The sequence below is a fragment of the Hemicordylus capensis genome, chromosome 9, assembly GCF_027244095.1.
Source record: "Hemicordylus capensis ecotype Gifberg chromosome 9, rHemCap1.1.pri, whole genome shotgun sequence".
NCBI classification, from domain to species: domain Eukaryota; kingdom Metazoa; phylum Chordata; class Lepidosauria; order Squamata; family Cordylidae; genus Hemicordylus; species Hemicordylus capensis.
The window spans coordinates 30545148-30572829 of NC_069665.1; the positions used below are offsets into that span (position 1 = coordinate 30545148).

Consider the following 27682-nt stretch of genomic DNA (forward strand, 5'->3'; position numbering starts at 1 on the left):
CCCAGCAGCAGTTGTGCAACACTGCTTTCCACAGGTACGAAATCCCACCTCCGCACTCCTGGGTGATGCCTGATGGACCCCGGACCGCAGGATACTCACCCGTATCCAGCCAGGAAGCCCAGGCTGGGAGGGCTGACCTTGTCGTTGAAGATGACCATGGGCAGGATCTTGCAATCTGTACAGCCATGCCGCTGGATCACCCACCACTCCGGGGCGCTGCTGCTGTTCCCAGGAGCCTTGTTCAGCTGCACGTCCACGTCCCAGTAGCTGTCTTCATCTGATGGCGGGGAGCGTTAGCGGGAGAGAGAGGCAGACACAGCAAGACAGAAATCAGGAGCTGGCGCTGAATCCTCTCCTTCCCAGCCTGGGCATCTCCCGAAGGCCAGAGGGGAAGGAGGGGCTGGGCGGCCGCATTTGCAGACTCGTCCGCCCAGGCAACCTCGAGGCTCACCTGGCAACATCTGCTTCACAGGGTTGGCCTCTGGACCGTTCGGTGCACGGATGTAGGGAGGGAAGAGGTGGGGGACTTTCCTGTACAGGGAGGAGAAGCAGAAGCCGCTTCAGTCAAGGAGGCACAGAGACTGCTCCAGATTCGGCACGCCCACCCCGTTTCCCATTCTGGGAGGGCATCATCTGGGCTCTCCTGGGGTGGGTGGGGCTGAATTTGCAGACTCTTCCTTCTCCTCCACCCAGTTCCACAACTCCGGCTATTACCATCTAGCTCAAGGGTCTCCAGCAGCGGTTGGACTACAGTCCCCATCATCCCCTGCTGCAGTGCATCTAGCAACCACCCCTGGATTGAGCCTTTCCTCCACCTCCACTGGGCTCGGAGTGCGGTGCCAGGCAGGACTTCACTACCCCGCCAGCAGCCGGGCGTCTTGGTTCCGCACTCCCTGCCCCTTTCTCCCCGAGTGGGGCAGGTTTCTACCCAGGGCGGGGGTTAGACGCCCTCCCTTCTGGGAGCCAATACAGTAATACGAATCTTGGAGGGGCAAACTGTGTGTGTGTGTCTATGTCCGAGAGAGACCCCACGCCTAGAACTCACACAGGGCCACGGTGGGTGCCTTTAAGCAGCCCGGCCAGCTGGGCGCGCACTTGGCTTCCGTGCTCCAGGTCGATCGTGTGCTTCTCGGAGGTGGACTCCACAGTGCCTCCCTTGCCGAGGTCCCTGGGGTGGGGAAGAGGGAGAGAAAGGCCACTGGGGACAGAATCTCTGCAGCGCTGGGGGGGGGGTCCGGCAGAACCAGAAGCGCAGAGCCAGTGAAAAGCTACCCTCCCTAGTGGGGGCACGTTTCAGATCCACGTCTTGCCTGCTGCGGCTCTTGACTTGTCCTCCACCTTTATCGAATCGGGCTGGCTTCAGAGGAAAAGAGACGCGCAGCCACAGCATCGTAGCGTCTAGGGGCTGGAAGGGACCTTGGAGATCGCGCTCAGCTCGGTGGAGGAATCTGCTCCACCATCCCCGAAAAATGGCTGTCGGGTTCTGCTGGGAAACTCCAGCCAAGGAGAGGCCCACTGCTGCCCGGGAGAGGCGGTTTGATGGCCCAACCACTCTCCCAGTAAGGCCGTTCTTCTTCAAGGCTCTCCTAGACCTGCTTCCTTGCCATTCGAGAGCCAGCGTGGTGTAGTGGTTAGAGTGCTGGACTAGGACCGGGGAGACCCGAGTTCAAATCCCCATCCAGCCATGAGACTAGCTGGGTGACTCTGGGCCAGTCACTTCTCTCTCAGCCTAACCTACTTCACAAGGTTGTTGTGAAAGAGAAACTCAAGGATGTAGTACACTGCTCTGGGCTCCTTGGAGGAAGAGCGGAATATAAATGTAAAAATAAATAAATAAAATTCCAACCTATAGCAAACTTTCGAACGAGTAATATACACAGCGCTTTCTCTCTCTCTCTCTCTCTCACACACACACCCCATAAACCCCCATCAAAGAGAAGGTGGCACAACGTACCTCTGGAAGACCCACGTAAAGCGGAGCGTGATGGCGGAAGAGCCGTTCTGGAGTTCGTCCCGCAGCTGATCGCGGCTGGGGGGGCTGATGCTCCACAGAGAGCCCGAACTGCCCTCAATGCGAGCTGTCACGATGTCCTCGTAGCTGTACAGAGTGATGAACTGCATGGCCACCTGAGGGCGGCAGAGAGGGGCCGTGGGTCTTGGGGCGGCAAGTACGAGCTGCCCCCTTTGCTAAGCAGGGTCGGCCCTGGTTTGCATTTGAGTGGGAGACTACATCGGCGATCAGGGGGCTGCTCGGGGAAGAGCATCTGCATGCTTGCCCGCAAAAGGTCCCAAGTTCCCTCCCGGGCAGCATCTCCAAGATAGGGCTGGGAGGGACTCCTGCCTACAGCCTTGGAGAAGCTGCTGCCCGTCTGGGTAGACAATCCTGAGCTAGGCGGACCAGTGGTCTGATTCGGTAGAAGGCAGCTTCCTAGGCTCTCACGACTTGTGTGTGCAAACAATGCTATCTTCTGTTGCACAGCAGCACCAGGAGGCAAACTGGAAGCGTGTGGGGTGGGGGGCTCCCACTCCCCCAGCCCCGGCTGCTTTGGGCACTTACTGCATTCCGCTCAAACGTCTTCGTCAGTTCTTCATACTTCTGGGGGGTGAAGGGCTGAATCGACTGCTGTTGGGCGCTCATGGTGAAGAGAGGCTGAGGGGGGAAAGGCAGGAGGGGCAGCTCAGAACTCCTGCAGGCCGACGAGGGTGCCCCACTCCCTTCACTGGGGACATTGGCTTTTTATGCAGCACCATCCCATGGGTGTGGTGCTGAACACAAAAAGGAAAGGCCTCCGTCTCCGGGGGCTTACAATCTAGCTATCGACACAAGGGAAGCATCTGAGGAAAGGGAGACCCCAGCAACCCGGTCCCCCTCCTACCTCGTAGCCCCCCAACTTGAGGGTGACGGTGACGTCAATGGGGTGGTTGACCACGCCCACCACGGAGCGCACCAGAGACATGAAGAGCAGCGGGAACCAGATGATGCAGATGAGGAAGACGATGATGAGGCCTCCCATGCCGTACTTCACAATCTTCTTCTTTTTCTGCCCTTTGGGTTGTGGGTATTTCTGCAGGGAGAGGTCAGCTCAACTCAGCAGGTGATTCTGAGTTGTATTCTGGGCCGTGGGGGCAGCGGTCTCAGTCTGGGATCCCCTCCCTTATTCGTTTATTACATTTTATACCGCCCCATACAAAGAAGTCCCTGGGCAGTTCACAATCCAAAAACTATTAGCACAATTAAAACAATTTAAAAATACAAATAAAAAACTCTAAAACCCGAAGCTTTAAAACTATAAACTTAAAACCTGACTAAACAGTTTTCAGGTCCTTCTTAAAGACATTCACAGAAGGGGAGACTCTAATTTCATTAGGAAGCACGTTCCAGAGTCCCGGGGCAAGTCTAGAAAAGGCCTGGTTCTGAGTCGCTACCAACTGAGCCGGTGGCAGCCACAACCAGGCCTCCCCAGATGATCTTGATAGGTGGCGGGGTTGATGAAGAACGTTGATCAATCCACATTCACCTTCCTTGACTTCATCCTATATTAGCATCTGAACAATTATGGAAATCTTGTTTGGGCCCCCTAATGGCACAGCGGGCAAGTAACTTGCCTAGGGAATAAGAGGTTGCTGGTTCAAATCTCTGCTGGTATGTTTCCCAGACTATGGGAAATACCTACATCGGGCAGCAGCGATATAGGAAGGTGCTGAAAGGCATCATCTCATACTGCATGGGAGATGACAATGGTCAACCCCTCCTGTATTCTACCAAAGACAAACACAGGGCTCTGTGGGTGCCAAGAGGCGACACCGACTTGATGGCACAACTTTACTTTATTAACGATTATGGAAATCTTGCTTGGGGAGGGCTGTAGCTCAGTGGTAGAATACCGAAGGTCCCTGCGTGGCCATCCCTGGCAGCATCTCCAGGTAGGGCTGGGAGAGACTCCTGCAACCTGAAACCTTGGAGAGCTGCTGCCAGTCAGTGTAGACCAGGGGTTCCCCAAATGCTGTTCGACTAGAGCTCGCATCATCCTTAGTTACCTCAGCTGACGTGGCTGGGGATGGTGGGAGTTGTAGTCCAACAACTGGACTGGGGACCCAAGCTTCGAAATCTAAAGTTGGGGGTCTGGTGTAGACAATACTGAGCTGGGTGGACCAGCTGTGCCTGTTCACAAACACTCCACCATCCTTCTCCAGTGAGTGGCTCAGCGCCAGGGACTTCTGCTTGGGCACCTTCTGCATCCTGCCCCCTCCCACCGAGGTTCTGCCCAGCCATGTTCAGCTTCCACGATGGAGCTCTCCAGCAACCCGAGCCCCTCCCTCGCCTTCCGCCACGCCAGCCCACCTTCTCCGTCTCCCGACTGCACTTGATGATGAAGATGTTGGCATAGATGTCTTCCACACACATCCAGTTGGAGAGGGACAGGGTGGTGTCCGTCCAGACCCAGTCCATCACCGCCCGCAGCTCCACCAGAAAAGGCACCAGGCGGAACCTGTCCGGGGAAGAAACAGGGAGTCATTAATTCCATTTCTATACCACCCTTCCTAAAGTGGCTCAGGGAGGTTTAAATTAAAATCAAACACAAATTTAAAAAACATTTAAAAAAAAAAGATTAAAACTTAAAATTAGATATCATTAAAAGGTAAAGTGTGCCGTCGAGTTGGTGTCGACTCGCCCTGTGGTTTTCTTTTGGTAGAATACAGGAGGGGTTGACCATTGCCTCCTCCTGCGCAGTATGAGATGATGCCTTTCAGCACCTTCCTATATCACTGCTGCCCGATATAGGTTTTTCCCATGGTCTGGGAAACAGACCAGCGGGGATTCAAACCGGCAACATTGAAGGCCCATTCCAACCCCAAAGCTGGTGACTGAACTGTGGAGCAAGCAGCTATCTGTACAACCTGCAAGACATGGGCTTCCTAGAATTTCTTCACCGAGGCCTACGACGAGTTGAAACCTCCGCCTCAGCCATAGAGCCCAGTGCCCCTCTCTATATAAGCCTGTGTGGACCTCACTCCCGGTTCACCAGAGGGCAACCACCCCACCCAGCCCTCAGAAGCCACCTCTGCCACACACCCTCCCCTTCTGGTCCTCCACTACCACTAGAAGAGGAGAGCTGGTCTGGTGGGAGCAAGCAGGAATGGCCCCCTTAGCCAAGCAGGGTCCACCCTGGTTGCATGTGGATGGGAGACTAGAAGTGAGCACACTGGAAGATCTTCCCCTCTTAGGGGATGGAGCCACTCTGGGAAGAGCAGAGATGCTGCCAGGGAGGGAACCTGGGACCTTCCTGCAGGCCAAGCAGGTGTTCTCCCACTGAGCTTCAGCTCCATCCCATGGACGTTTCATGGCATATTGACATAATTCTGTCTCTGTGTATTTAATTCGGCTGGAGCAGAGAAGCTGTTCTCTGCTTTGCAGCCCAGTTTGCTGCCGCTTCCGCCTCCCTCTGTCCCCCTCCGCTCCCTCCTTGTGGCTCCGCATTACCCTTGGAAGAGGAAGAGGTTGAGGTGGTTGTATTTCTTGGTGAGGAAGTTCCCCAGGATGCGGGTTGGGTAGCCACAGCGGATCTGGTAGGCCGACAGGGCAAAATAGATGCATTTCACGAAGTACCACAGCTGGGCCACCGTATTCATGTTGAACATCCTGGAGAGGGAAAGAGCGAGGGCGCGTGACCAAGAAGGCAAGAGTAGCCCTGACGGATTGGACCAAGGCTCTACAACTAGTCTAGCAGCCTGCTTGCCACCGTGGGCATCCAGAGGCCTCCAGGAAGCCCAACAGCAGGGCAGGCAGGCAAAAGCTAGACTGCCTCTAACCCATGGAGGTTCTATTTACCCATCACGGCCAAAAGTCATTGGCAGACCTCTCGTCCTGTTTACTCGTTCATTGGGCACGATGTGGCTAATCTCATTTCAATAAGAACATAAGGAGAGCTCTGCTGGATCAGACCAAAAGGGGCATATTTCTAGGCCACCATCCGGTGTCCCACAGCGGCCAACCAGATGCCCCTGGGAAGCCACAGGCAGAGTTGGTAGCCCTTCCCTTCTCTTTGTCCTCAACACTGGTCATTCTGTGGTAGACTGCCTCTGAATCTGGAGGCTCCATTGAGCTACCATGACCAATGGCCAGTGCTCTTCCTCCATGAAGGCTGGCACTTCTCCTGGCAACAGCATGAGCGAGGGTTGAGAGCAGAGGCCACATACCTCTCGGTTACTGCAGGCAGGATGAAGAACATCCAGAGGTGGATGCCGAACACCAAGATGATTTGGAAGAGCAGCTTCCCCAAGACGCTCTTGCGTAGGTAGAGTGCCCGGTCGATGACCATGGTGGAGAACTGGATGAGTAGCATCACCAGGAAGGCCTCTGGCACCTGGTCATCTGAGAGGGACGATGTGATGTCGGCTGCGGCTGAGTGTTTCTGGGAAGGAAGAGAAGTCCGCGTTGGAAGATGCTCAGCAGCCCAGCAGGCAGGAGGACTCGGCCCACAAGGGCAGCTGTCTTCTACCAAAACTTTCTGGAGTATGAGGGGCAGCTCCTCCATTATTGTATGGCCTTGCCCAGGGATCCACAAAACGCTGGCTAACGGGCAATTCCAAGGGTAACGGAATCAGGCAATACCACTTGACTGTAGCCATAAGCGACGTTTCAAGTTAAGGTCATATATACACACTGGCAAGAAAACATCGCTTCCCTCAGGACATATTTTTACAAAACCCTTAAGTATTATAGATAAGTGTCCAAAACGTGAAAAATATGCCGGTAACGGAATCAGAATATATCGGTAACGGAATCAAATCAAACAAACAGAAATGATGTCCAAAAATGTGGGTTCTGTTATTGATGTATTTTGCACATTTAGTGTCTGAAACATGAAAATACATTAGTAATAGAATCAGAATTTTTGGACATCACTTGTGATCCTGCTATGGACGTAATTTGCACGTTTCAGACACTATCGATAATGTTCATTCTGTAAAAATATGGCCTTATAGTAGGAGATGTTCTCCTGCCAGTGGTTATATATAGTAAAATAGCAACTTGAAGTTTTGCTTATGGCTTCCGTCATTAAAAAAGTAGAGGCATGCCTGATTCCTTTACGAATATGATGAATTCATATGAATGTATTCATTTTTGAATTAACGAAAGTTCCCAAAGCGGTTCATAAATAAAAATAAAATGGCTCCCTGTCCCCAAAGGGCGCATAATCTAAAAGAGAAGCATAAGATCGACCTAAGGGAGGGCCAGTTGCTCTCTGCATGCTAAATAAGGAGAATCGCCACCTTTAAAAGGCGCCCCTTTGCTCAGTTAGCAGGGGATTGCTACCCTTGGAATTGCACTAACACTGGTTCAAATGTTGGAGAAAAGACCCTCCCTGGGTTGGGTTTTCGTCTCTCATGTTCTACTGACTTCCTCCACTTCTTAAGGGCCTCCAAATCCCAGCACAGCTGTAGGGAAGAGCGCCCCCCTCCCTGCCCCCCTCTCCCATGCTGCACTCCCCAGATCAAAAGAGACAGTTGCCGCTGGTGACCTGGTGGGAGCATGTGTGGCCTCCTGGGTGTGCTGTTTCTTTGCCTCCTCTGCCACCCATGTCCCCATTTGGACTAAATCCTCGAGGCAGAATATGCACATCGAAGGCACTTACCCCGAAAGCCCAGAAACCAAAGATGATGATGATAAAATCGACCACATCCGCGAGGAACATGAGGGCATAGACATCCGTGGTGGCACGGTACTCGCTGTGCAGGATATCCCAGAAGAACTGACGCACCGGCTGGGACACGCGCTGAGTCCTGGAGGAAAAGGTCGGGGGGAAGCATCAGCCAGTGCCCCTTGCCACCTCCCTCATCAATGGCAAAGCAGCTGCTTTGCATGCAGAAGGTCTCTGGTTCAAGCCGCAGCCGTTCCAGTTAAAAGGCTGGTGCACACCGCCATGCCCTCACTTGCCCCTCACCCGGAGAGGCCTGTGCCGTCACTTACGTAGAGACGAAAAAGTTTTTCGCTTTGCGTCCAGCAGCCTTCAGCTTCCTCTGGGCTGGGCTTGTCGTCTTCTCCTTCTCCTTCTCCTTCTCCTCCTCTCCCTGCTGCTCTCCCTGCTCCTCCAGGGCCGGCAGCCTCTCCTCTGCAGAGAAAACAAAGGCATAAGCTTCGGGACAGGCCATGGGGGTATGGAAGGATACTTTCCCGCAGGTGTGGGCCTTGGCGAACCCCCTGCATCCAAAGGCCCCAATAAGACTGTTCCTTCCTCTCGTCCCATCACAACCTTACAAGGCTTCATTTGGCTTTTGCAGATCAGCCATAAACAGGGGCTGAAGCCTGGGAGCAGGTTTTAATTGCTGGCAATTAAAATTCTACGTACATTTTTAATGCACTGTTACCAACCAAGATCCTGTGGGACTGAGCGGGCTGGAAATAAACACCCCCGAGGGAATAAATAAAGAGCATTTTTCTGCCCCCTTTCATGAGAAAAGAAGGAGTTGCTTTTAAAAAAAAGATGGTGCTTGTTAAAATACTTTTATAAGTACTAATTGGGGCCCATTTCATATTTTCTATATTTATTAGCCACTTTTAATCCAAGGGCCCAATAGTAAACAATAATAAAATGTAACGCAATGGATCAAAGAAACACCGCAGATTAAAACCTTGCATCAAATTCCCGCTAAAAGCATTCTTAGTTGATCAAAAGTTTAACTGACTAATTTCACCAACAAGGACACCCTACTCCAGAGCAGGGTTTCCTCTAAGGTGTGCACATGTGTGCACGCTCAGGAGTTTTTAAATGTCCGCTCAGTTCATTTTAGATCCCGCTCAGGTTGAATCAGGAAGTTCCCACTCTGAATGCACATGGTGCGCACACACTGCCTTGATACCGCCGCCCAGAACAAAACTCATTCCACACACAGATAAACAAAATGAGAGGGACTACTGCTCCAGAGGTTCTCAACAGATGATATTGGACTACAGCAGCTCCCTTAACTGCCAGCCACCATGGCCAAAGGCCACTGTTGCAACGGGAGTCGTAATCCAGCCATATTTGAAAATCCAGGCTCGAGAATCTCTGGGCCAGCCCGTAACGGCTGTCCACGGCTTCCCGGATTCCTCGAGTGTCGACACATACCTTCCACCACCAGCGCTTTCTGCTCCTCAGTCTGCTTCCTCTTTGCCTTTTTCTTTCTGAACCGCGCACGGATCCCCTTCTGCGGCTCTGGCTCTGACTCCTGGCCCAACGTGGTTTCTGCTTCAGCGTCAGTGCGTGCCAAGGACCCGGCCTCCTCTACGCTCTCTGCTGGGGCTGCCGGTTCTGTTGTTTCAGGAAGACGTTTGGCCAGGACATCTTCATCATGATCCCACAACCCATAGCTCTGGAAAAAAGAGACACGCACATTTCAGGCCTGTGGGTTTGATTCCATATTGGGCTCGTGAACATCCTCCCTCTGTTGCCATAGTTACCAGCATCTTCCCAAGTACCACTCATGAGGAGGAAAGCTGGTCTTGTGGTAGCAAGCACGAATTGTCCCCTTTGCTCAGCAGGGTCTGCCCTGGTTTGCATTTGAATGGGAAACTATGTGTGTGAGCACTGTCAGATATTCACCTGAGGGGATGGGGCTACAGCTCAGAGGAGGAGTATCTGGATAACTCACTGGAAGAGCCCCTGCCTGCTTGCATGCAGGAGGTTCCAAGTTCCCTCCCTGGCGGTGTCTCCAAGACAGGGCTGAGAGAGAGAGAGACTCCTGCCTGCAACCTTGGAGAAGCCGCTGCCAGTCTGTGTAGACAACACTGAGCTAGATGGAGCAAGGGTCTGACTCGGTATCTGGCAGCCTCCTATGTCACTCGGTACTCTGACTCCAGCCCAACCGCGGCTGCTCCGGCATTCGGGGCTCTCTCTTACCAGCAGCAGAGAGCGGTGGAAGAAGAGAGCCAGCAGCTGGATCAGGTCGTATTTGATGTAGTTGTCCGCCTTCTCCAAGCCCAGGATGCGTGGGGCGAAGAAGGGCTTTGCCTCGTAGCGCACCATGGTGGTATAGTTGTTCCAGGGGAAGAAGCCAAACTGGAAGAGATACTTCACCACCACCATCGCCTGCACCAGCAGAGAGAGAAAGTTAGGATCAGGCAAAAGAAGAGCCACGGAGAGTCCCACTCAGCAGGCAGCTGCTTCGTCTGCCCAACGGGTGACGGAAGCCAAAGACCGCCTTCTGGGACTCCGCTCATTTGAACAAAGCAGCGAGGCCGCCAACCCCTCTGGCTGCGTCGTGGGAAAGGTCCCCACCTCGGTGTAGACGATGGCCGTCATCCAGAAGCGCTTGCTGGGCCGGGGGATGGACAGCATGGCCCACAGGAAGACCAGGATGGGCAGGACGAGGGAGATGACCGAGGCCGTCACCATGTTGTTGAGGACGATGATGAAGTAGCACATCAGGTCCGAGTGCCCAGCCACGAAATGGAAACACGCGAGCAAGAGCTGCAGGAACCGGTTCTGGGAGCGGTAGAAGCGCTCAGACTCCTCCAGCTCCTCGTAGGAGACCCGCCTGGAAGGCACCGGCAGCAGGAGGAGGAAGGTTAGAGTGGGAGGGGAAATCGGGGCAGCCGTGGGGCGGCCGGGGTGCCAGAGCCCGGCAGGCCAGCCGAGAGGCCTTCACAGCTCTCTCCCTTAACCAGTGATCCCTGTAACGGGAATTCCCAGATGTGGCTGACTACAACTTCCATCACCTCCCTGCTGCAATGGCCTCTGGCTGGGCATCATGGGAGTTGTAGTCAACATCTGGGAAACCCCCGTTCCTGGGAACACTGCCCTTAACCCCAAAAAGCCCTGCCCCGAGATCGCCCCCCAAACCTCCCCCTCGCTCCGCCTAGCACCTGTTCAGCAGCAACTCGCTGGCGGTCCGCGGCCGCATCTTGAGGCAGGCCAGGGCTTCTTGAGAGGTGCTGGGGAGGAGGCCCACGTCGTCCTGGGAGCCCATCGCAGGGATCTGCTCCTCGCTGGTGCTGCGGGTGTCGTAGCCGGTGGTGTCAGTGCTGAGAACCTCGGCCCCTTCGCACCCACTGGAGAGGGCAGAGAGGAAATCGTGACAGGCCTCTTCCCAGCCCAGATGTGGGCGGCTGGGGGAGGCTTGCTTGTGGGCAAGGGCACCTCCTGGCTGGAGGAGAAGACAGCCTCCCCCCGTAGGGCTGCGGCCAAGAGGAGAGGCACGGCACTCTGCATATGCTCAGAGGCACTCTTGGCAGGCGTAGCTCGGTGACAGGGCAGATGCTTCGCAAGCAGAAGGTCGCCAGTCTCAATCCCCAGGCAAGAGGATCAGCAGACAGGAGCGGATTTCTTCCCAGGACCCAGAAGAACTGCCGCCAGCCACAGCGAGATGCGCCAAAGTCCTGACTCAGTGGAAGGCTGCTTCATAGCTTCGTTCTTTCCTCAGCGAGATTCGAGAGCGTAGCCCTTGCCCCAAGATCCAGCCCCCCAAGCTGTGCCCTGAAGAGCCCAGGCTCAGATTGAGATCCACAGGAAACCGCCCTGGCCGCCTCCCGCCAGCCCCTCGCCCCTATGCACCTGCCTGGAAGCCATGCTGTTTGGAGACTCTGCCGCCGTACCCGGAAAAGCGGTATCCTCCGAGGTCTGGTCACCTGCTGCTGCCGGTTGGTACAAGGTGTCCAGGACGCCCCTCTGGACCTCCTCGGCCTGCGTGGGGCGGAGCGTGCGGTCAGAGGCGACCCACTTCCCCGCCAAGCGAAACGCACCCCCTGCTCTCCCCAGCTCAGCTGTGCCCGGCCTACCTGATCCAGCTGTTGTGTGAGGACGTATCTCTCCAGCTGCAACACCGTGGACAGCTGCTCGTGCTCCGTGGTGAAGGCCCGCAGCCACTGGGTCAGCCCGTCCACCGCGGCCTGGCAGAGGACCCACAGGAAGCGGAGCACGTTCAGCACCCTCTGCACCACGTTGCTCTTCTCTGGAAAAGAAGGGAGGATGAGCATCAGGCCCAAGGAAGAGGCATCCCGACCCCAAGGGAACGGGGCGACATTCTCCTCCTCTTCCAGCTGGAGGAGGCTCAGAAACAGTCTGGCACACACACACATACACACTACCCAGTGTCCTCCTGTAGCCATGCAAGGCAAGCTAGGAACACTGGAAGCTGCCTCACACCGAGTCAGACCCTGGGTCCGTCTAGCTCAGGACTCTCTCCACGGACTGGCAGCGGCTTTTCCAGGTTCCAGGCAGGAGTCTCTCGCAGCGCTACCTGGAGATGCTGCCAGGGAGGGGACGTGGGACCTTCTACCTGCCAAGCAGGGCCACTGAGCTATGGGTGCTCCTAATGGCGCTGCCTGGTGCTGAGTCAGACTATTGGTCTACCTTGCTCAGTGTCATCCGCTCTGACTGGCAGCAGCTCTCCAAGTCTCTCCCTGCCCTACCTGGAGAGGCTGCGGGGAGTGGACGTGGGACCTTCTGCCTGCCAAGCAGGGGCTCTTCCACTGAGCTACGACCCCAACCCAGTGACCTTCGACCCACCTGGAATTGCTTCTTCCTCTTCCTCTTCGGCACTGGAGCCATCCTTCGTTTCCGCTTTGGCTATGCCACCTGCAAAGCAGAGAACTGGTTGTAAGGTGGGGATGGGGTCTTGAACCCGGGCTCTCAGCTTACTGGCCCCAGAGTTCTCTCTAATAGGGGTTCCCAGATGTGATGGACTACAACTCCCAGAGTCCCCTGCTGCAATGGCTTTTGCTTGGGGATTCTGGGAGTTGCCTCTAGCATGAGAAAGCTGCCCAGCTCTTGCTGACTTCTCCGAATTGCCGCCTTGGATCTTGGTTTGGGCTTTGGCCGTGGATCTGCTTCTGGCGCTGACTTGGGGCTGGACCTCCGCTAACCAGTGTTTCCTGCGACAGGGACTGTCCCAGGCGTTGTTTGACTACAACTCCCATAAACCCCAGCCAAAGGCCATTGCAACTGGGAATGATGGGAGTTGTAGTTGACAACATTTAGGAACCCCTGTTACAAGCAAACACTTTGCCAACTCCGACTGAAGCTACGATATTTATCTGCATCCAAGACTAGGTTTCCCCCCAAGTTCTTTGATTTTATAAATTGGTGGGTGGGGGGCGGGATTCATCCTAATTTCAGAGGAGTCCTTCTCTTGGGTAAATCCAGGTATAACCAAGATTTAATCTGTATTTTTTAAAGGGGGTGATCTTAAATCCAGAGTTGTCTTCTCTTCGGGTCAATACACGGGGAGTGCTGGAGAATTCCCCCACCTCACATTAATACTTTCACCCTATCAAGCCATGCAAATCTCCAGCTTTGCTTTCAAGAGTCCCCTGGAGAAGAAGGACCCCATCTTTGGAGGAGATGAAAGAGCACCAAGGCCCACGGGCCAGGAGACCTGCCTTCTGCCGCCTCCTGCTGTTCCTTCTCCTGCCGCTCTCGCTCGTGCAGCGCGGACTTGGTGTTGGTCACCCACGCCTGGTAGGCCAGCTGATGGAACCGGGAGACCCAAGGGAGAGAGTGATGGGAGAGGAGAGGAGGGTCAGGGACTCTGCTCTGTGCTGGCCCCAGATGTCCCAACCCGGTCCTTAAGAGCTTCTTCGGAGACCCTCCTCCAGGGGGCCCCTGCCAAACGAGGTGAGGCGGGTGGCTACCAGGGAAAGATTTAGGAACACAGGAAGCTGCCATATACTGAGTCAGACCACTGGTCTGCCTAGCTCAGTATTGTCTTCACAGACTGGCAGCAGCTTCTCCAAGGTGGCAGGCAGGAATCTCTCTCAGCCCTCTCTTGGAGATGCTGCCAGGGAGGGAACTTGGAGCCTGAGATGCTCTTCCCAGAGTGGCTCCATCCCCTAAGGGGAATCTCTTACAGGGCTCTCACTTCTAGTCTCCCATTCATAAGCAACCAGGGCGGACCCTGCTTAGCTAAGGGGACAAGTCATGCTTGCTACCACCAGCCCAGCTCTCCTCTCCTAAATTTATCAGGGGTTTTGCAGGGTGGGCTTTCGTAGCAGGGGAGAGGGTGTAACTACAGAAGAATTAGAAAGATTTTGCAACGTACACAATAAAATTGCGTCACTTGTTGGGGTGGAGCCGAGCGCCCTACTCTCCAGCGTTCTGCCCCACCCGCTGGGTTGCCTCTGCTTCCTGAAATTCATGGCACAGACCCTTTTAGGGGAGCCCCCTCCTCACCTGGAAGGCGCTCTGCTTCGGGGGCTTCTGCTCCTCCGCGACAGACTCCTCATCCTCCTCGCTGTCCGTCTCAAACAAGAAATAATCTCCAGAATGCAGCACTGTAAATCCGCCCCCCACCAAAAAAGACACCGTCAGGAAATGCCTCGCTTCCCCTCCTCCTCCCTCACCACCAGCTGCAGATGGGAGGGGGCGGAAGGGAGAGCAACTCCCTTTGGAACAGAGACATGCAGGGAAAGGATGGAGGGGGGAGTAAGTGTGGAGTAAAGACAAGCCAAGAGTACCTTTGTGCATGTACAGAGGGCTGTCCTACGGCCACTCTGCAAATCAAGGCAAAAGAGCATGCAGAGACCCGGAGAGTGCCATTCTGGCCTCAGACTGGAGTAGAGGAGTGTGGGTTACAATCCTGCTCTGCTGGGGATTGGAATTTGGGTCGATGAGGGGATACCCTAACAAGCAGCGGCTTCCCCATAACAAGCATGTGTGAAAACAAGATTCTCCTCTGGTTCAGCCAGGGAAGGCAAACCTGGACTGAGTCACCAGCAGGCTTGGGGGGAGCATCTTTTGGACACAGAGATCAGGCTAAAGTCACTCATCCGATAGCAAATGGGGCAGGACAGATGTGTGTGTCAGGAGGTAGAAATCTGACCGATCCTGGAGCTCCGCTGGGAAGGGCCTTTTCCCGGTGCCCCCCACCTAATGAGACAAGGTGGGTGGGACTGAGGACGTGGCCGCCTCAGCAGTGGGGCCCTAGCCCTAGGGCACCTTCTTTAGGTCCGCGTGCCTTGGTGCTAGCCCTCATGAAGCTCAGGTGCTGGCCCTTGTGAGGCTCAGGTGCCAGGCAGACACGGCATTATTTGCTCGGGCTCTTACACTCAGAAACGTGTGGTCCGACGCTGCTTTCAGGGCATTGCATTTTTACCATGTCGGAGGCAGCGGCTGCTAACCGTTCTAGAGTTTAGTAGGCAACAGCTTACGGGGCTTCTTTTCTAGTTTTGGCATTTTGATGCTTTGCTTTGTGCTTGGCATTGGCTGCTCTTGGGTTTCCGTTTTGCAAGCTGCCTTGACGTTAACTCTACGACACGGGGGGGGGGGGCATGCAATTCCGTCCGTAAAAAGGCTTCAGCCCCTCCTCCTCCTCCTCACTGTTGCGGCCACCCATACAATGAAAATCAGTCCAACACACACAAACTCATGCGGCATTTCCTGTGGCTCTCTTGATTTCCACTGGGCGTGGGTGTCTGTGGGAGATGCAGTTCTAAAGCCACGGGGCCCCTGAAGAGCAAAAGGGAGCCACAGGGACACAGGAAGCTGCCTTATAGCGAGTCAGACCACTAGTCCACGTAGCTCAGGACTGTCTGCACTCTCAGCAGCTCTCCGAGGTTCCGGGCCGGAGATGCTGCCAGGGATTGAACCTGGGACCTTTTGTATGCATGCAGATGCTCCCTTGCTGAGCTACGGCCCCTGGCTACATGGGAACATAGGAAGCTGCCACACTGAGTCAGACTGTTGGTCCCTCCAGCTCAGTATTGTCTACACGGACTGGCAGCGGCTCTCCAAGGTTTCGGACAGGAGCCTTTCCCAGCCCTACCTGGAGATGAAGCCAGGGACTGATCCGGGGACCAGGGGAAATCACTGTGTTAATTAATTAATTAATTAATAGCTTGATTCCAAAGACTCTAGGCGGCTTACAAAAAAATAAATACAAGAAAAAAAACCCCCGTTAAAAACAGCAATTAAAAATAATTTTTAAAAAAATTACTAAATTGTTTTAAAGGGTTATTAATGTATCGGGTTTTTATAAGGTTTTGAATTATTTCATTTTTTAGCTGCTTTATTGTATTTTAAAATTTTCATTCCCAATCATTGATTTTAACTGTTTTATGATATTTGTGAACCGCCCTGAGCTATTCTGTAAGGGCGGTCTAGAAATCAAACAAATAAAATAAATAAATAAATAAATAAATAATAAAAGCCTGGCTAAAAAAAATGTGTCTTAAGTCCTGATAATAAAGATTTGCTTCTGAAAGGGACTTCAAGTGAGGAGGGAGCAGGAATTACGGTGGCCTTGAAAACAATTAAATAAAAAGGAGCACACGCTAGCAGCTGTTTTGCTCATGCGAACGTTACCACGGTAGTGCCCTGTCCGCCCCACAGAGCCTCTGTCCTCCCTAGAAGCAGCTACTTCCTCTGGGCTGCCCTCAACTGAACGCGGTCCTGAACGCAAGGAAAAAGCAAAGGGGGTGATCTTGTACCATCCGTGCACTGGAGAGGCAAAGTTCAAGGGCAAACTCGACTGTACTTTTAACACGTGCTCTGGCCCTGCGCAGCTGGCTTCTTCTTTTCTACATAGCAGGCTTGAGGGAGGGGACCGGGATCAGGACCAGGCGCAGGGGAGGGAGGATGTCATGCTTTACTCCCTTCCATGGTCCTGATCCCGATGTCTGATCCTGAAGCTGCTATTTTCCCTGGAAAGGAAGCAGTGTTCCCTCTAACAGGGATTCCCAGTTGTTGTTGACTCCCATGAAACTGATTGCCAAGAAATTTAGGTCCAACAAACAGAAGTACTTTTTCACACAACGCATCATCAACTGGTGGAATTCTCTGCCACAATGTGTTGGCTACTAGTTTGGAAGGCTTTAAGAGGGGTTTGGAGAACTTCATGGAGGAGAGGTCTATCAACGGCTGCTAGTCGGAGGGCTGTGGGCCACCTCCAGCCTCAAAGGCAGGGTGCCTGAGTACCAGTTGCAGGGGAGTAACAGCAGGAGAGAGGGCCTGCCCTCAACTCCTGCATCTGTGGGCTTCTAGTGGCATCTGGTGGGCCACTGTGTGAAACGGGATGCTGGACTAGATGGGCTTCCTTGAGGGGCCTGATCTAGCAGGGCTGTTCTTATGTTCTTAATCCCCAGAATCCCCAGCTGCAATGGCTTTTGCTTGGGGATTATGGGAGCGGTAGTCAACAACATCTGGGAATCCCTGTTAGAGGGGATACTGAAGGGAACCTCCCATTCGTGTCAAAAAGGAGCTGGGGGAAATCTGGGTCAAGGTCACGGCTTGATGGTTAATGGTTAATGCCAACTGCCCCCATGCCCTGATCCAGACCGGAGACTCCTGCTCCTATTTACAGGGGGTGAAAGAGACACTCCGTGCTAAAAGCAGCCTGTAGTTTATCCCTGAGGTGCACTCTGCCAACCACTCCTACAGAAACATGCAGCGACGCTCGCCTCCTTTCATGCGCACACAGCCTCTGATCCGCCCTGCTCTGCCCAAGCACCCTTCCACCCTCAGCTGCTGAAAGCTGGAGCACTGCAGGCTTGCTGCACATCAGCACTGGCACTCAGCACTGCCCACTGAGAAGGGCTCCCCAGGGCTCCAAACAGGGGTCTTTCCCAGCCCTACCTGGAAATGCTGCCCGATTAAACCTGGGACCTTCTGCATGCAAGGCAGGCTCCCTACCACTGGACCTGGATGATCAGCCTCTCGGATCTGTCCAGCTCAGCACTGCCCACGCTGACTGAAAGTGGCTCTCCAGGGCTTCGTTTCGGGGGCCTTCCCCAGCCCTACCTCTCTGAAGATGCCAGGGAGGGGGCTGGACATTTCTGCACGCAAAGGACGTGCTCTGCCACTGAGCCCCAGGGCTCCTCCTCCCTTAAGGGCACAGCTGCTGGCGCACCTGGAAAGCAAACCCAGCTGTTGCCAGAAGCCCTAAAAACTGGGGGGCAGCAAGCCAGAGAGAAGGACCTCCGGCGTTCAGGACTCCAAAGACTTGCGGATGTCTGGAGCACTCTTGCGGCACTCGTGGTGGTGAGGTTTATTGGGCATGAAGAGAAACAAGCAGAGAAAGAGCCCAGAGACCCCTCAAGTGCAGAGCTGGTGTGGAGAGGCACATGCATGGAAGGGGGCTGGCGAGCAAAAGCACCCCTCTTCCAGGTCAGAGGGATGAGAGAAGCCCCCCGACCGAAGACAGCCACACGAGAGGCGTGCAGAATGGAAGGGCCAGACGACACCACCACCCGGAGGATTTGTGTTAGCAGCTGCCCCACACCGGCAGAGTTAGGGCTCCTCGAGAGCTAGATGAGTCAGGTTAGTATACCCGTTCGCCCTCCATGCCGGGGCAGGGCGGTACCTGCTGCATGGTCCAGCCAGGGGCGCCACCAGCGCTTCCTCTGGTGGGAGGGGTCCTTCCTGGCGCCTGCCTCTGTGGAACGGGGCACAAGGAAGCATGAGGGAGACGCCCAAGGGAGGCCGGCCGGCCGGCCGCAGAGATCTGGGCCCTGGGTGGCTGCCAGCCAAGACCACGGCATTGGGGCCCCACCCCAAAGTGTCCGAATGCCCTCCCTGGCCCCACGAGTCAAGGCAGGGGAGGGACACAGCCTTTGCCAGTGGCGAGGTTGGGCGTGTGTGAGCAGAAACCCACTACAGGGCCTACTGCACTTTGCAAGACAAAAGGGCTCCATAAAATGCCGCCCGGCATCTGGAAAGTGGAAAGATGGAGGGTCACAGGAGCAAGGCTGGGTGTGGATGCAAGGACTGGAGGGCATACAGCCCTCCACCCATCGCCTCTTCCCAATCCCCAGAGTTTGGGAGCCGGAACAGAGGTGACACCCCTGAGGATGAAAGGCTGCTTGTACAGGAGGATACCGCCAAATCCTGTGGCAGTGAGTTTCTCAGGTTAACAAGGTGTTTCTGGGGAAGGTGCATGCTCCCACATCCACTGAGATGTGGCAGCAGAACTGGAATCACCTCAAAGTGGGTCTCCCCCAAAGAGGATGCAGGCTGGGCTGGGCTGGCTTGACAGCGGCCCCCTACTCGTGTGGGTCAACGGACGTGATACTGCTGGGCGGGAGGCAAAGCCGCACAGTCTACAGGGGCTCCCGTCGCTTCGGAATCTGACCCCCTCCAAGCCCCCAACTTTCTCCGTACCTGGCTCCTCTTCGGAGTCCATGGCCAGCTGCCCTGAGTGGTACTTCTCCTGCTTGGCACGGATCCGCTCCATCCTGTGGGGGCATGACAATGTGGTGGCGGGGGCACTTTGCACCCATCTGCCTGGCTTCCCCCCTCCCACCATGAGGGGACCATAAGAGGCGGGCATCTCTTTTTATGGGGGTAAGGGGGACAAAACAGATCTACCCCCACCCCACCCACCCCAGGTGATCTCCAGACAGGGGAGGACGCACACCTCTCCATCCTGCTCTTTCCTAAAAACACATCCAAGAACTCTGGTCGTCTCCTGAAGGCATCTCCAAATATCCCGAGTGCCCCATAATGCTGACCAACTCCCATCTTCTTCTACGGCCTCTAGACCCATCCTGGGACTGGTGCACCCCAGCTGTTGGGACAGTGGAACTGCCTGCCTCATGCAGTGGCGGGCTCTCCTTCTCTACAGGCTTTCCAACAGAGGCTGGGTGGCCACCTGGCAGGGAGGCTGCAGCAGATTCCCACACTGAGCAGGGGGTGGACTAGACGACCTCTGGAGCACCCTTCCAACTCTAACATTCTACGGTTCCAGGTAAGCGTCTAAGGGGCTCAGAGCGAGAGAGGTGGGCCACTGCCTCTTGCTCAGGTTTTGTAGGGCTAGATAAAAAGTTAACCCCTACTATCCAGGGGCAGGAGCTGTTCAGGAGCAGCCAGCCTCCAGCCACTAAGCCAGGAAACGCTCCAACTCTCTTTCCACCCATGGTACTCACTGCCGCTTCAGCTGGACCAAAGACTTCTTCTCGGTCTGGCGGTGGGAGCTCATTCGCTTCAGGGTCCTGGCCTTGAAAAGAGCAAAGCCCCTGCAGACAGGCGAAGGAAGCAAGGGGAGCGGAGGGTGAACCTGGATACTGCAGACCCATCCGGCTGTGCTTCCCCCACACACGAATTAACACTACATAATTTGGGTGTTTTAAATACTGTACAAGTAAGGGTGTGGGCAGCAAGACGTGATAGAGCAGGGCTTCTCAACCTTGGATTCCCATATGTTGTTGACTACAATGCCTGTCACCCCCTGCCAGATGGTGGTGAACTACAATTCCCATCGTCCCCTGCCACAGTGGTATTCAACCACTGGGGGTGATGGGGAGTCGTAGTCCAACAGCATCTGGGGACCTAAGGCCGAGAACCCCTGTGTTAAGAGGTTTGTAAGGCGATGTCTGGTGTGGAGAAAGTGGGGCAAGGGGGCTTTTTCTCCTCTTACAAGACTAGAACTCAGGGCTGCCAAATGAACTCGAGGGGCAGAGGATTCAGAACAGGCCAAAGAAAGGATTTCTTCATATAATGTCTAGTGCACTTGTGGAACTCTCTGCCACAAGAAGTGCTGATGGCCACTGGCTTAGATGGCAAGAAAGAATGGGACACACCCACAGAGGAGAGGCCTATCAGGGGCTGGCAGCCGCCATGGCTGCATGGAATGGCTATGTCCCAAGGCAGCGTGCCACCCAACACCGGCTGCTGGGCAAAGAGCAAAGGAAGGCTGCTGCCCGTGAGCCCCGCTTGTGGGCTTCCCAAGGCCCACCTGGAGGCTTGCAGGGCTGAGGCCTGGAGGTCGGCCATGACATGCAGGAAGTAGTAGCTGAGGAAGACTCTTCGCTGGAGGAGCAGGAAGAAGAAGCAGATGCTATCCCAGATGATGCCAGCTTCCTCCACGGGCAGCGCACAGTCCTGGTCCTTGTCCACATCCTTGGCTGGCAGAAGAAGAGGGCACGTGGGCTCAGGAGACAGAGACTGAGAGCGTGGAGAAGGGGAGCGCCTGGCCGGCTCTCCCCCAGTCTCAGAAGACCAATTAGTGGTCCCGGCCATTCACAAAAGAGACTGAGAAAGGTGTGCGTGGTGCCAAGAAAGGGGAGAGGAAGGTCATTCCTCCCCTCTCTCCTAACACTGGAACTTGACTTGGGTCAACCAAGGGGCTGGTTCAGACGCCACGTGGAGCCCTGGTTAAGACTTGCTTCCCCAGGCCTCAGGGGCAGGCTGCCCCCTCCCGGGCCTGCACAAGCCTTGGAAGGTTTCTAATTCCAACTGTGGTTAAGGACAAACCGAGATCACACGTGACGTCCAAACCGACCAATCTGGGCTTATCCTAAGTAACCACCTTCCTTAAAATAAATGGAGACCCGAAGCCCAATTTGAAGCTTGGGTTCACATTTCAATTAGAATAAACCAAGAGGGATCCACTCGGATGACCAAGATGTATCGGCTCAGACAATACGACCAATCTTGGCTCGTTTCTGACAGCAGTCAGAAGGAAAATTATTTCGAGGCTTGTGGGAGCATCCCATGGAACCAAGATTTAACCAGAATTGCCTGTAATGTCTGAATTGGCCCCATGTCACTGATGGACGTTTCTGATCTTATGACCTCTTGTGCCTGGCTCTTTTCCCCTTCACCCCACCCTTCCGTTTCTCTACTTGCAGTTCAGAGTTGGGGAAGGGGGTGACAGATCGTGAAAGACAGGGCAGGACTTCCTTGCCACAGCCGCCCAGGGGTCTCCGACAGCAGATACTCACGGTCATAGTATCCCTTGACGGTGCAGACCAGGCTGAAGAGTTGGATCACCCAGCAGAAGCCGCTCTGCATTTGCTGGACGAAGACGCAGGAAAGGAGCTGGCCAGAAGAAATGGGAAAATAAAGTTGTCATGTACGTGTACACAACTGTATCATAAAAATATTTTTGGGTCAAAAGTGCAAATACCAAATATAAACATACATTACAACGTGATTCCTAATTACAATGTTTATCATCAACTGTTCACAAAATGCATCCCCTGCCATGATATTCCATCAGAATTTAATCCTTCATTAGTATTCTGTGGGTATTAACTCCTGCAAATATTAATATTACACACACCAACCCAATGTTTTCTACCCATCTCACTACTGGAGCTTTCACAAAGGAGCTTTAGCTCAGTGGAAGAGCATCCATTTTTCCTGCAGAAGGTCCCAAGTTCAATCCCTGGCAGCATCTCCAAGAAGGACTGGGAGAGACTCCTGCCTGCAACCTTGGAGGGCTGCTGCCAGTCAGAGTAGACGACCCTGAGCTAGATGGACCCAGGTTGTGACTGTATGAGGCAGCTACTGAGGTCCCTAGAATAAGTCAGCTTCTTAGGCTGAAGCTTAGTGGTACAGACCCTGCTTTGAGAAGTCAGACCAAGAAGCCCACTGATTCTGCAACGTGGTTTGCAGAACCCAGCCTGTTTCTGCGGCAGACCACACTGAAGCAGGACGCAGAGCCCGGAAGAGGCCTTCCTCCCACGCACCCTACCGAGAGCATGTTCTTGACGATGACGACCGTCACGTTGTAGAGAATGAGGCAGTCCCAGAGCATCAGGCGGGACCGGAGGGGTCGCCGCAGCAGGGCGGTGCCAAAGAGGAGCAGGTAGAAGCAGGCCATGAGGTAGCCCAGGCCGAAGACGCTGATGCGGTTGGCGCCCGTGACAAAGACGATGACCAGCACAAACCAGAAGAGGTAGCGGAAGACGCACACCTTCAGCATGTCCAGGTAGCACCTGGGCAGAGAGAGATGAAGGGCATGAGCAGAGCTCACCTGGCTCAGGTTCAAGGTCCATGGCGTGGGAGGAGAGCTGGGCTCGCGGCAGCAAGCATGAATTGTCCCCGTTGCTAAGCAGGGTCCTCCCTGGTTTGCATTTGAATGGGAGACTACATGTGAGCACTGTAAGACATTCCCCCTCAGGGGACGGGGCCGCTCTGGGAAGAGCACCTGCATGCTTGCATGCAGAAGGTTCCAGGTTCCCTCCCTGGTGGCATCTCCAAGAGAGGGCTGAGAGAGACTCTTTGCCGGCAACCTCAGAGAAGCCGCTGCCCGTCTGTGTAGACCATATTGAGCTAGATGGACCAAGAGTCTGACTCAGGATATGGCAGCTTCCTATGTTCCTAACAGTAGCCGGTCAGTTTCAGGACCCGGGACCCCCAACTGGGGGACGAGGAAGGGTGGGAAGACTGAGGTTTAGACAAATTCACGGAGGACAGGCCTATCGACAGCTACTAGTCTGAGGGCTACAGACTGCCTCCAGCCCAGGAGCTAAGATGCCTCTGAATACCAGTTGCAGAGGAGTAGCAGTAGGAGATGGGCATGCCCTCAGCTCCTGCCTGTGGGCTCCCGAGAGGCATCTGGTGGGCTGCTGTGTGAAACAGGATGCTGGACTAGATGGGCCTCCTTGGGTCTGATCCAGCAGGGCTGTTCTTATGTCCTTAAGACTCCGCCATCCAGACCTTGGATGAGACCCCCCCACTCCCCACTGGGAGAACCCAGAGCCAGCACGCCAGCACGACCCAAGGATACGACTCTGCCTTCATCCTCAGAACCATCCTGCCTGGCCAAGTAGAGCTTCCCCACCGGCGCTGAGAACCAATGCTGAGAAAATTGGGCAAGCCCTTTTAAACAACAGTGCCTTCTCCATTGTAGGGACGGGGCCAATCTGCTCTGCCTCGAGTTCCTCAATTGTGAGGGCTATTGGACAGTGGAACAGTCTGCCTCATGCAGGGATAGACTCTTTTTCTGCTGGAGGGTTTGCAGAGGCCAGACAATAACTTGTCAGGCATGCTGCAGCAGTTTCCTGCACGGAGTTCCAGCTCCAAGGTCCCTTCCAGCTCCAACGTTCTAGGGTTCTATGTTTCGCCCGTGTCATTTTGCACACACCTGCAATTGATGAAGTTGGGTACAGGGTTCGGCTTCTCCAGCTGTGACGCAAAGTGCTCGTTGTTGTCCCCTGCCAAGCTCACCCACTCCTCAGTCTGCTCGTCTGCAAAAACTTTCCACTGCTGTGAGGCACACAGGAGGAGCAGGAAGTCGCCTGCAGCAAGCAAAATGCAGAGAACAAGCGTCGTACATGCAGCCCTCCAAGAGCAGCAGAGACTGAAGAGGGCTGTGGCTATCAGAAGCTCCTCCCCCTGCAGAAAAGGGGCATGGTGCAGGGATAAGCCACCTCCCTGAGGGGTGGAGCCTATGCAAGGTCCTCCTTTGGGGTGGGTGTGGATTAAACTAGCTCCTCCCTCTTGGTGACACTGCAGGAGCTCTCTCTGGTGTGGGATCTCAGTTGCTCCCTGAGTCACTGTCAACTTTTGGGGAGAGGCGGCAAATACACCCCACTGAATTTTGCAACTTCTATGAACACATGAAGAAGCAAGACAAAAAAAGCATTGATGCTTTTGAGGATACCATGGACATCAAGGAAAACAAACCAATGGATCCTAGAACAAATCAATCCAGAATTGTCACTCGAGGCACAAATGACCAGGCTCAAACCTATCATACTTTGGACACATTATGCAAAGAAGACCCAGCTCCCTGGAGAAGTCCATAATGCTGGGGAAAGTTGAAGGCAAGAGAAGAAGAGGACGACCAGAAGCAAGGTGGAGGGACTCGATGACGACAGCAATGAAGGCACCACTGATCATCCTGGGGAGAATCTATCTATATGGTCGCTAAGAGTCGATACTGACTTGACGACACTTAATCAATCAATCAATCAATTAACGCATTACATTTGCATATGCATTTGGCTTTAGGTCTGCCTGGCTCATCTTCTGTCTATCACGCAGGAGGGACAAGCAGTACTCAGGGCCCTAAACTTCTACCGCCCTGAGCAATCAGCTAGAGGGCCGTTCCAAATTACTCACTCATGAGGTTGATGGAGTTGGGTTTCATGAAGAAGTCCGGGAAGTACATCCACTTGATGAGGACGGAGTTAATGGGGATGGTTTTGCTCCACCTCCAAGGGTAGTCTAAGGGAGACAAGAGGGAACGCCACGGACATGGAGAGAAGGGCCACTGGATGCCCCCTCCCCAGCAAAAGGAAATGTGGCCCCCACCCCAGCTGCTTCTCCATCTCCTCCCCGGTGAAAAATCCTTTTTACCTTCGTGTTTCTAACCCATTCTTAGGAATGCATCCCCCACACCGTTCTGTCAGTAACCACAGAAACATTTACGTGGTTAAAACCATTGGGGGGAGAGACTTGCATTGTTTCAAAAGAAGGAACTGTGTGGTCATAATTATTTTTCACCGCAGGACCAGCTTTTATAACAAGGAGCCACCCAGAAAAGTACAGGGATGTCTTAGTTTGGGGGTGGGGATTAGGGTGCGTGCACACACACACACACACACGCACATACATATAGTTCCACCACTGGAGAGAACCGCTTTGAAGGGGCTGCACCCCAAAGGAGGGGTTGAGGCAAAGCTCAGAGGGAATCCCCCCCACTCCCTTAAAGGTAGGAAGCTGCCCAACAGAGAATGAAAACCATTGGCCAGTCTAGGTTAGTTTGCCCACAATGACTGGCAGCAACTTTCCAGGGCCTGTTCTCAACCTTATCTGGAGATGTCAGGGATTTAATTAATTAATTGCATTTATATGCCGCTTGACCAGAGGCGGTTCACAAAAACAAAGTCAAAGAAGATGAGCCATTAAAACAAGATTAAAAAAACACACACACACATTCAGAAATTACAATTAAAATTTAGAAAACTCAGAAATTACTAAAAGCCTGGCTCTTTTTTTTTTAAAAAAAAGTGTCTTACAGGCTCTTTGGAAGGCTGGTAAAGATGTTAAGCCATGAATGTCTATACGGAGCGCATCCCACAGGACTGCAGAAGATCCTAGGTTCCATCCCTCCCTGGAGGTGCTGTCGGGGATTGAACCTGGGACCTTCTGCATGCAAAGGAAGCCCCATTCCCAAAGCGCTAGGAACACAGAAAGCTGCCTTATCCTGAGCCTGACCCTTGGTCCATTTAGCTCTGTCTTGTCTGTCTACACTGGTTGGTAGCCGCTCTCCCAGGTTCCAAGCAGGGGTCTCTCCCAGCCGTAGCAGGAGATGCTGCCAGGGAGTGAACCGGGGCCCTTCTGCGAGCCAAGCAGGGGCCCCACCAGGAGCCGGCCCGGCCTCCCCAGTTAAAAGGCTCCGGGGAAGCTGCCCAGGATGTCCTGAGATGCCCGTCAGCAGCGGAGGCCGGGACTCACCCTTGCAGAGGGCCGGAGGCATCCCCACACACAGCAGGTACTGGAAGAGGAGGAAGAGGGCCAGGAAGAGGCAGTATTTGGACCAGAGCTTGGCGATGGCTTGGCGCCGCCTCCGCGTCAGGATGACGACCAGCCAGCAGCCGTGGAAGATCACCATGAAGTTCATGCGCTGGCCAATCACGTTCACCGTCATCAGGAAGCAGATCTGGGCAGAGCGGGAGGGAGAGCAAGGGGGAGACAAGCGTCACGGAAGCTCCCCAATTGGTGCCAGTGCAGGGGCGGCTAGTAGGAGGCTCCCTGGATGCTGCGGGACTACAACACCCATCAACCCCAGCCACAGTTGTGACTGGGGGTGATGGGGGTTGTCGTCCCGCAACAGCCGGAGAACCTCCGGTTGGCCATCCTGGTATAATGCCCTCTCAATGTGGGGCACAAGCAGGGTTCCCTCTAACAGGGATCCCCAGATGTGGTTGAACACAACTCCCATCATCCCCAACCAAAGGCACTGCAGCTGGGGATGCTGGGAGTTGTAGTCAACCACATCTGGGAATCCCTGTTAGAGGGTACAGTGGTCACAGGGACTCTGATAAAGTCTGCGCCCCCCCCCCAAAAAAAATCCCCCCCCCGTTTTGGACATGGTCAGGGCAGTTCTGGCACCCTCTTTTTTTTGTTTTGTTCTGGCACCCTCTTTTACACCTCCGTCCCCAAGACCCCACACTGCTTCTCTAGCTAGCAGTCTCCTCTTCTCCTAAAAGAGTGTTGGCCCAGGAAGACTCAAGTTCAGGCCCTGCCCTGCCATGGAACTCACTGGGTGATGACGCTCAGCTTAACGTACCCAACAGGACTGTTGTGAGGATAAAATATGGGGGGTGGGGGAGAAACCCCCTGTAGGATGGGCAGCAGTGGTCCCTCCAACAGAGATTCCCAGATGTTGCTGACTACAACCCGCATAATCCCCAAGCAAAAGCTATTGCAGCTGGGGATTCTGGGAGTTGTAGTCAACATCTGGGAAGCCCTGTTAGAGCGAAACACAGTGGGCAGGTAAGGAAAAAACGCAACGAAACATTCAAGGAAAGGAAACTGTCTGCGCCCGTAATGTGTTGAGGATAGACAGAGGAGAGGCGACGTTTGCATGAGATCCTGTTCCGGGCAAGCTTCTCACACCATCTCCTTGGGCGGGCCCTGCGACCGCTGGCCAGCTGCTCTCACCTCCAGGCCGAATTTGTAATAGAAGTAGTTGGTGAAGTACTTGAGGCAGTGCAGTAAGCCCTTGTCCAGGTCATGGCGAGTGGTGTCTTCAAAGACCGTCTGGGTGGCGGCGGCCACCAGCTGGTGCTGCTTGCGGAAGTATTCCTGCCGCCGGTACACAAAAGCCTCAAAGACCAGCAGGACGAGCACTTGCAGGTGGTTCTGGAGGAGGCGAGAGAGCAGAGAGGAGCTGCTGAGGAAGGCAGAGGCGGGAGGAGGGGACGATGCCGCTGAGGCAGCCAGCCCCACCGGCGGGGGTTCTGAACTCGGAGCGGCCCGCAGGACTCAAGGGTCCCAGCTCCAATCACAGCACTTGATGGCGTCAGGATGCA

The 27682-nt window shown here is 54.4% G+C and overlaps 1 protein-coding gene across 8 annotated transcripts in view; it reads right to left on the reverse strand.

Moving 5' to 3' along the window:
- The window catches only part of PIEZO1 (piezo type mechanosensitive ion channel component 1), a 108328-nt gene that overhangs the window by 1967 nt on the left and 78679 nt on the right, over positions 1 to 27682 (reverse strand). For 5 of the 8 annotated variants that reach the window (XM_053271201.1, XM_053271197.1, XM_053271195.1 and 2 more), the window contains 31 exons: positions 27312 to 27512; positions 26103 to 26307; positions 24765 to 24869; positions 23785 to 23938; positions 22390 to 22633; positions 21635 to 21731; positions 20647 to 20815; positions 19838 to 19927; positions 19074 to 19147; positions 18277 to 18348; positions 16281 to 16367; positions 14151 to 14251; positions 13361 to 13448; positions 12489 to 12557; positions 11759 to 11931; positions 11539 to 11663; positions 10847 to 11032; positions 10260 to 10518; positions 9882 to 10070; positions 9111 to 9354; positions 7973 to 8114; positions 7638 to 7785; positions 6199 to 6413; positions 5483 to 5641; positions 4343 to 4490; positions 2877 to 3065; positions 2558 to 2650; positions 1955 to 2127; positions 1046 to 1168; positions 452 to 531; positions 100 to 277 (listed from right to left, as the gene is read on the reverse strand). In XM_053271201.1, the coding sequence (XP_053127176.1) occupies positions 100 to 277; positions 452 to 531; positions 1046 to 1168; positions 1955 to 2127; positions 2558 to 2650; positions 2877 to 3065; positions 4343 to 4490; positions 5483 to 5641; positions 6199 to 6413; positions 7638 to 7785; positions 7973 to 8114; positions 9111 to 9354; positions 9882 to 10070; positions 10260 to 10518; positions 10847 to 11032; positions 11539 to 11663; positions 11759 to 11931; positions 12489 to 12557; positions 13361 to 13448; positions 14151 to 14251; positions 16281 to 16367; positions 18277 to 18348; positions 19074 to 19147; positions 19838 to 19927; positions 20647 to 20815; positions 21635 to 21731; positions 22390 to 22633; positions 23785 to 23938; positions 24765 to 24869; positions 26103 to 26307; positions 27312 to 27512 (4580 nt within the window). Of the gene's footprint in view, positions 1 to 99; positions 278 to 451; positions 532 to 1045; positions 1169 to 1954; positions 2128 to 2557; positions 2651 to 2876; positions 3066 to 4342; positions 4491 to 5482; positions 5642 to 6198; positions 6414 to 7637; positions 7786 to 7972; positions 8115 to 9110; positions 9355 to 9881; positions 10071 to 10259; positions 10519 to 10846; positions 11033 to 11538; positions 11664 to 11758; positions 11932 to 12488; positions 12558 to 13360; positions 13449 to 14150; positions 14252 to 16280; positions 16368 to 18243; positions 18349 to 19073; positions 19148 to 19837; positions 19928 to 20646; positions 20816 to 21634; positions 21732 to 22389; positions 22634 to 23784; positions 23939 to 24764; positions 24870 to 26102; positions 26308 to 27311; positions 27513 to 27682 lie in introns of all 8 variants that reach the window. The other 3 variants (XM_053271198.1, XM_053271196.1, XM_053271200.1) reach the window with 3 other exon arrangements.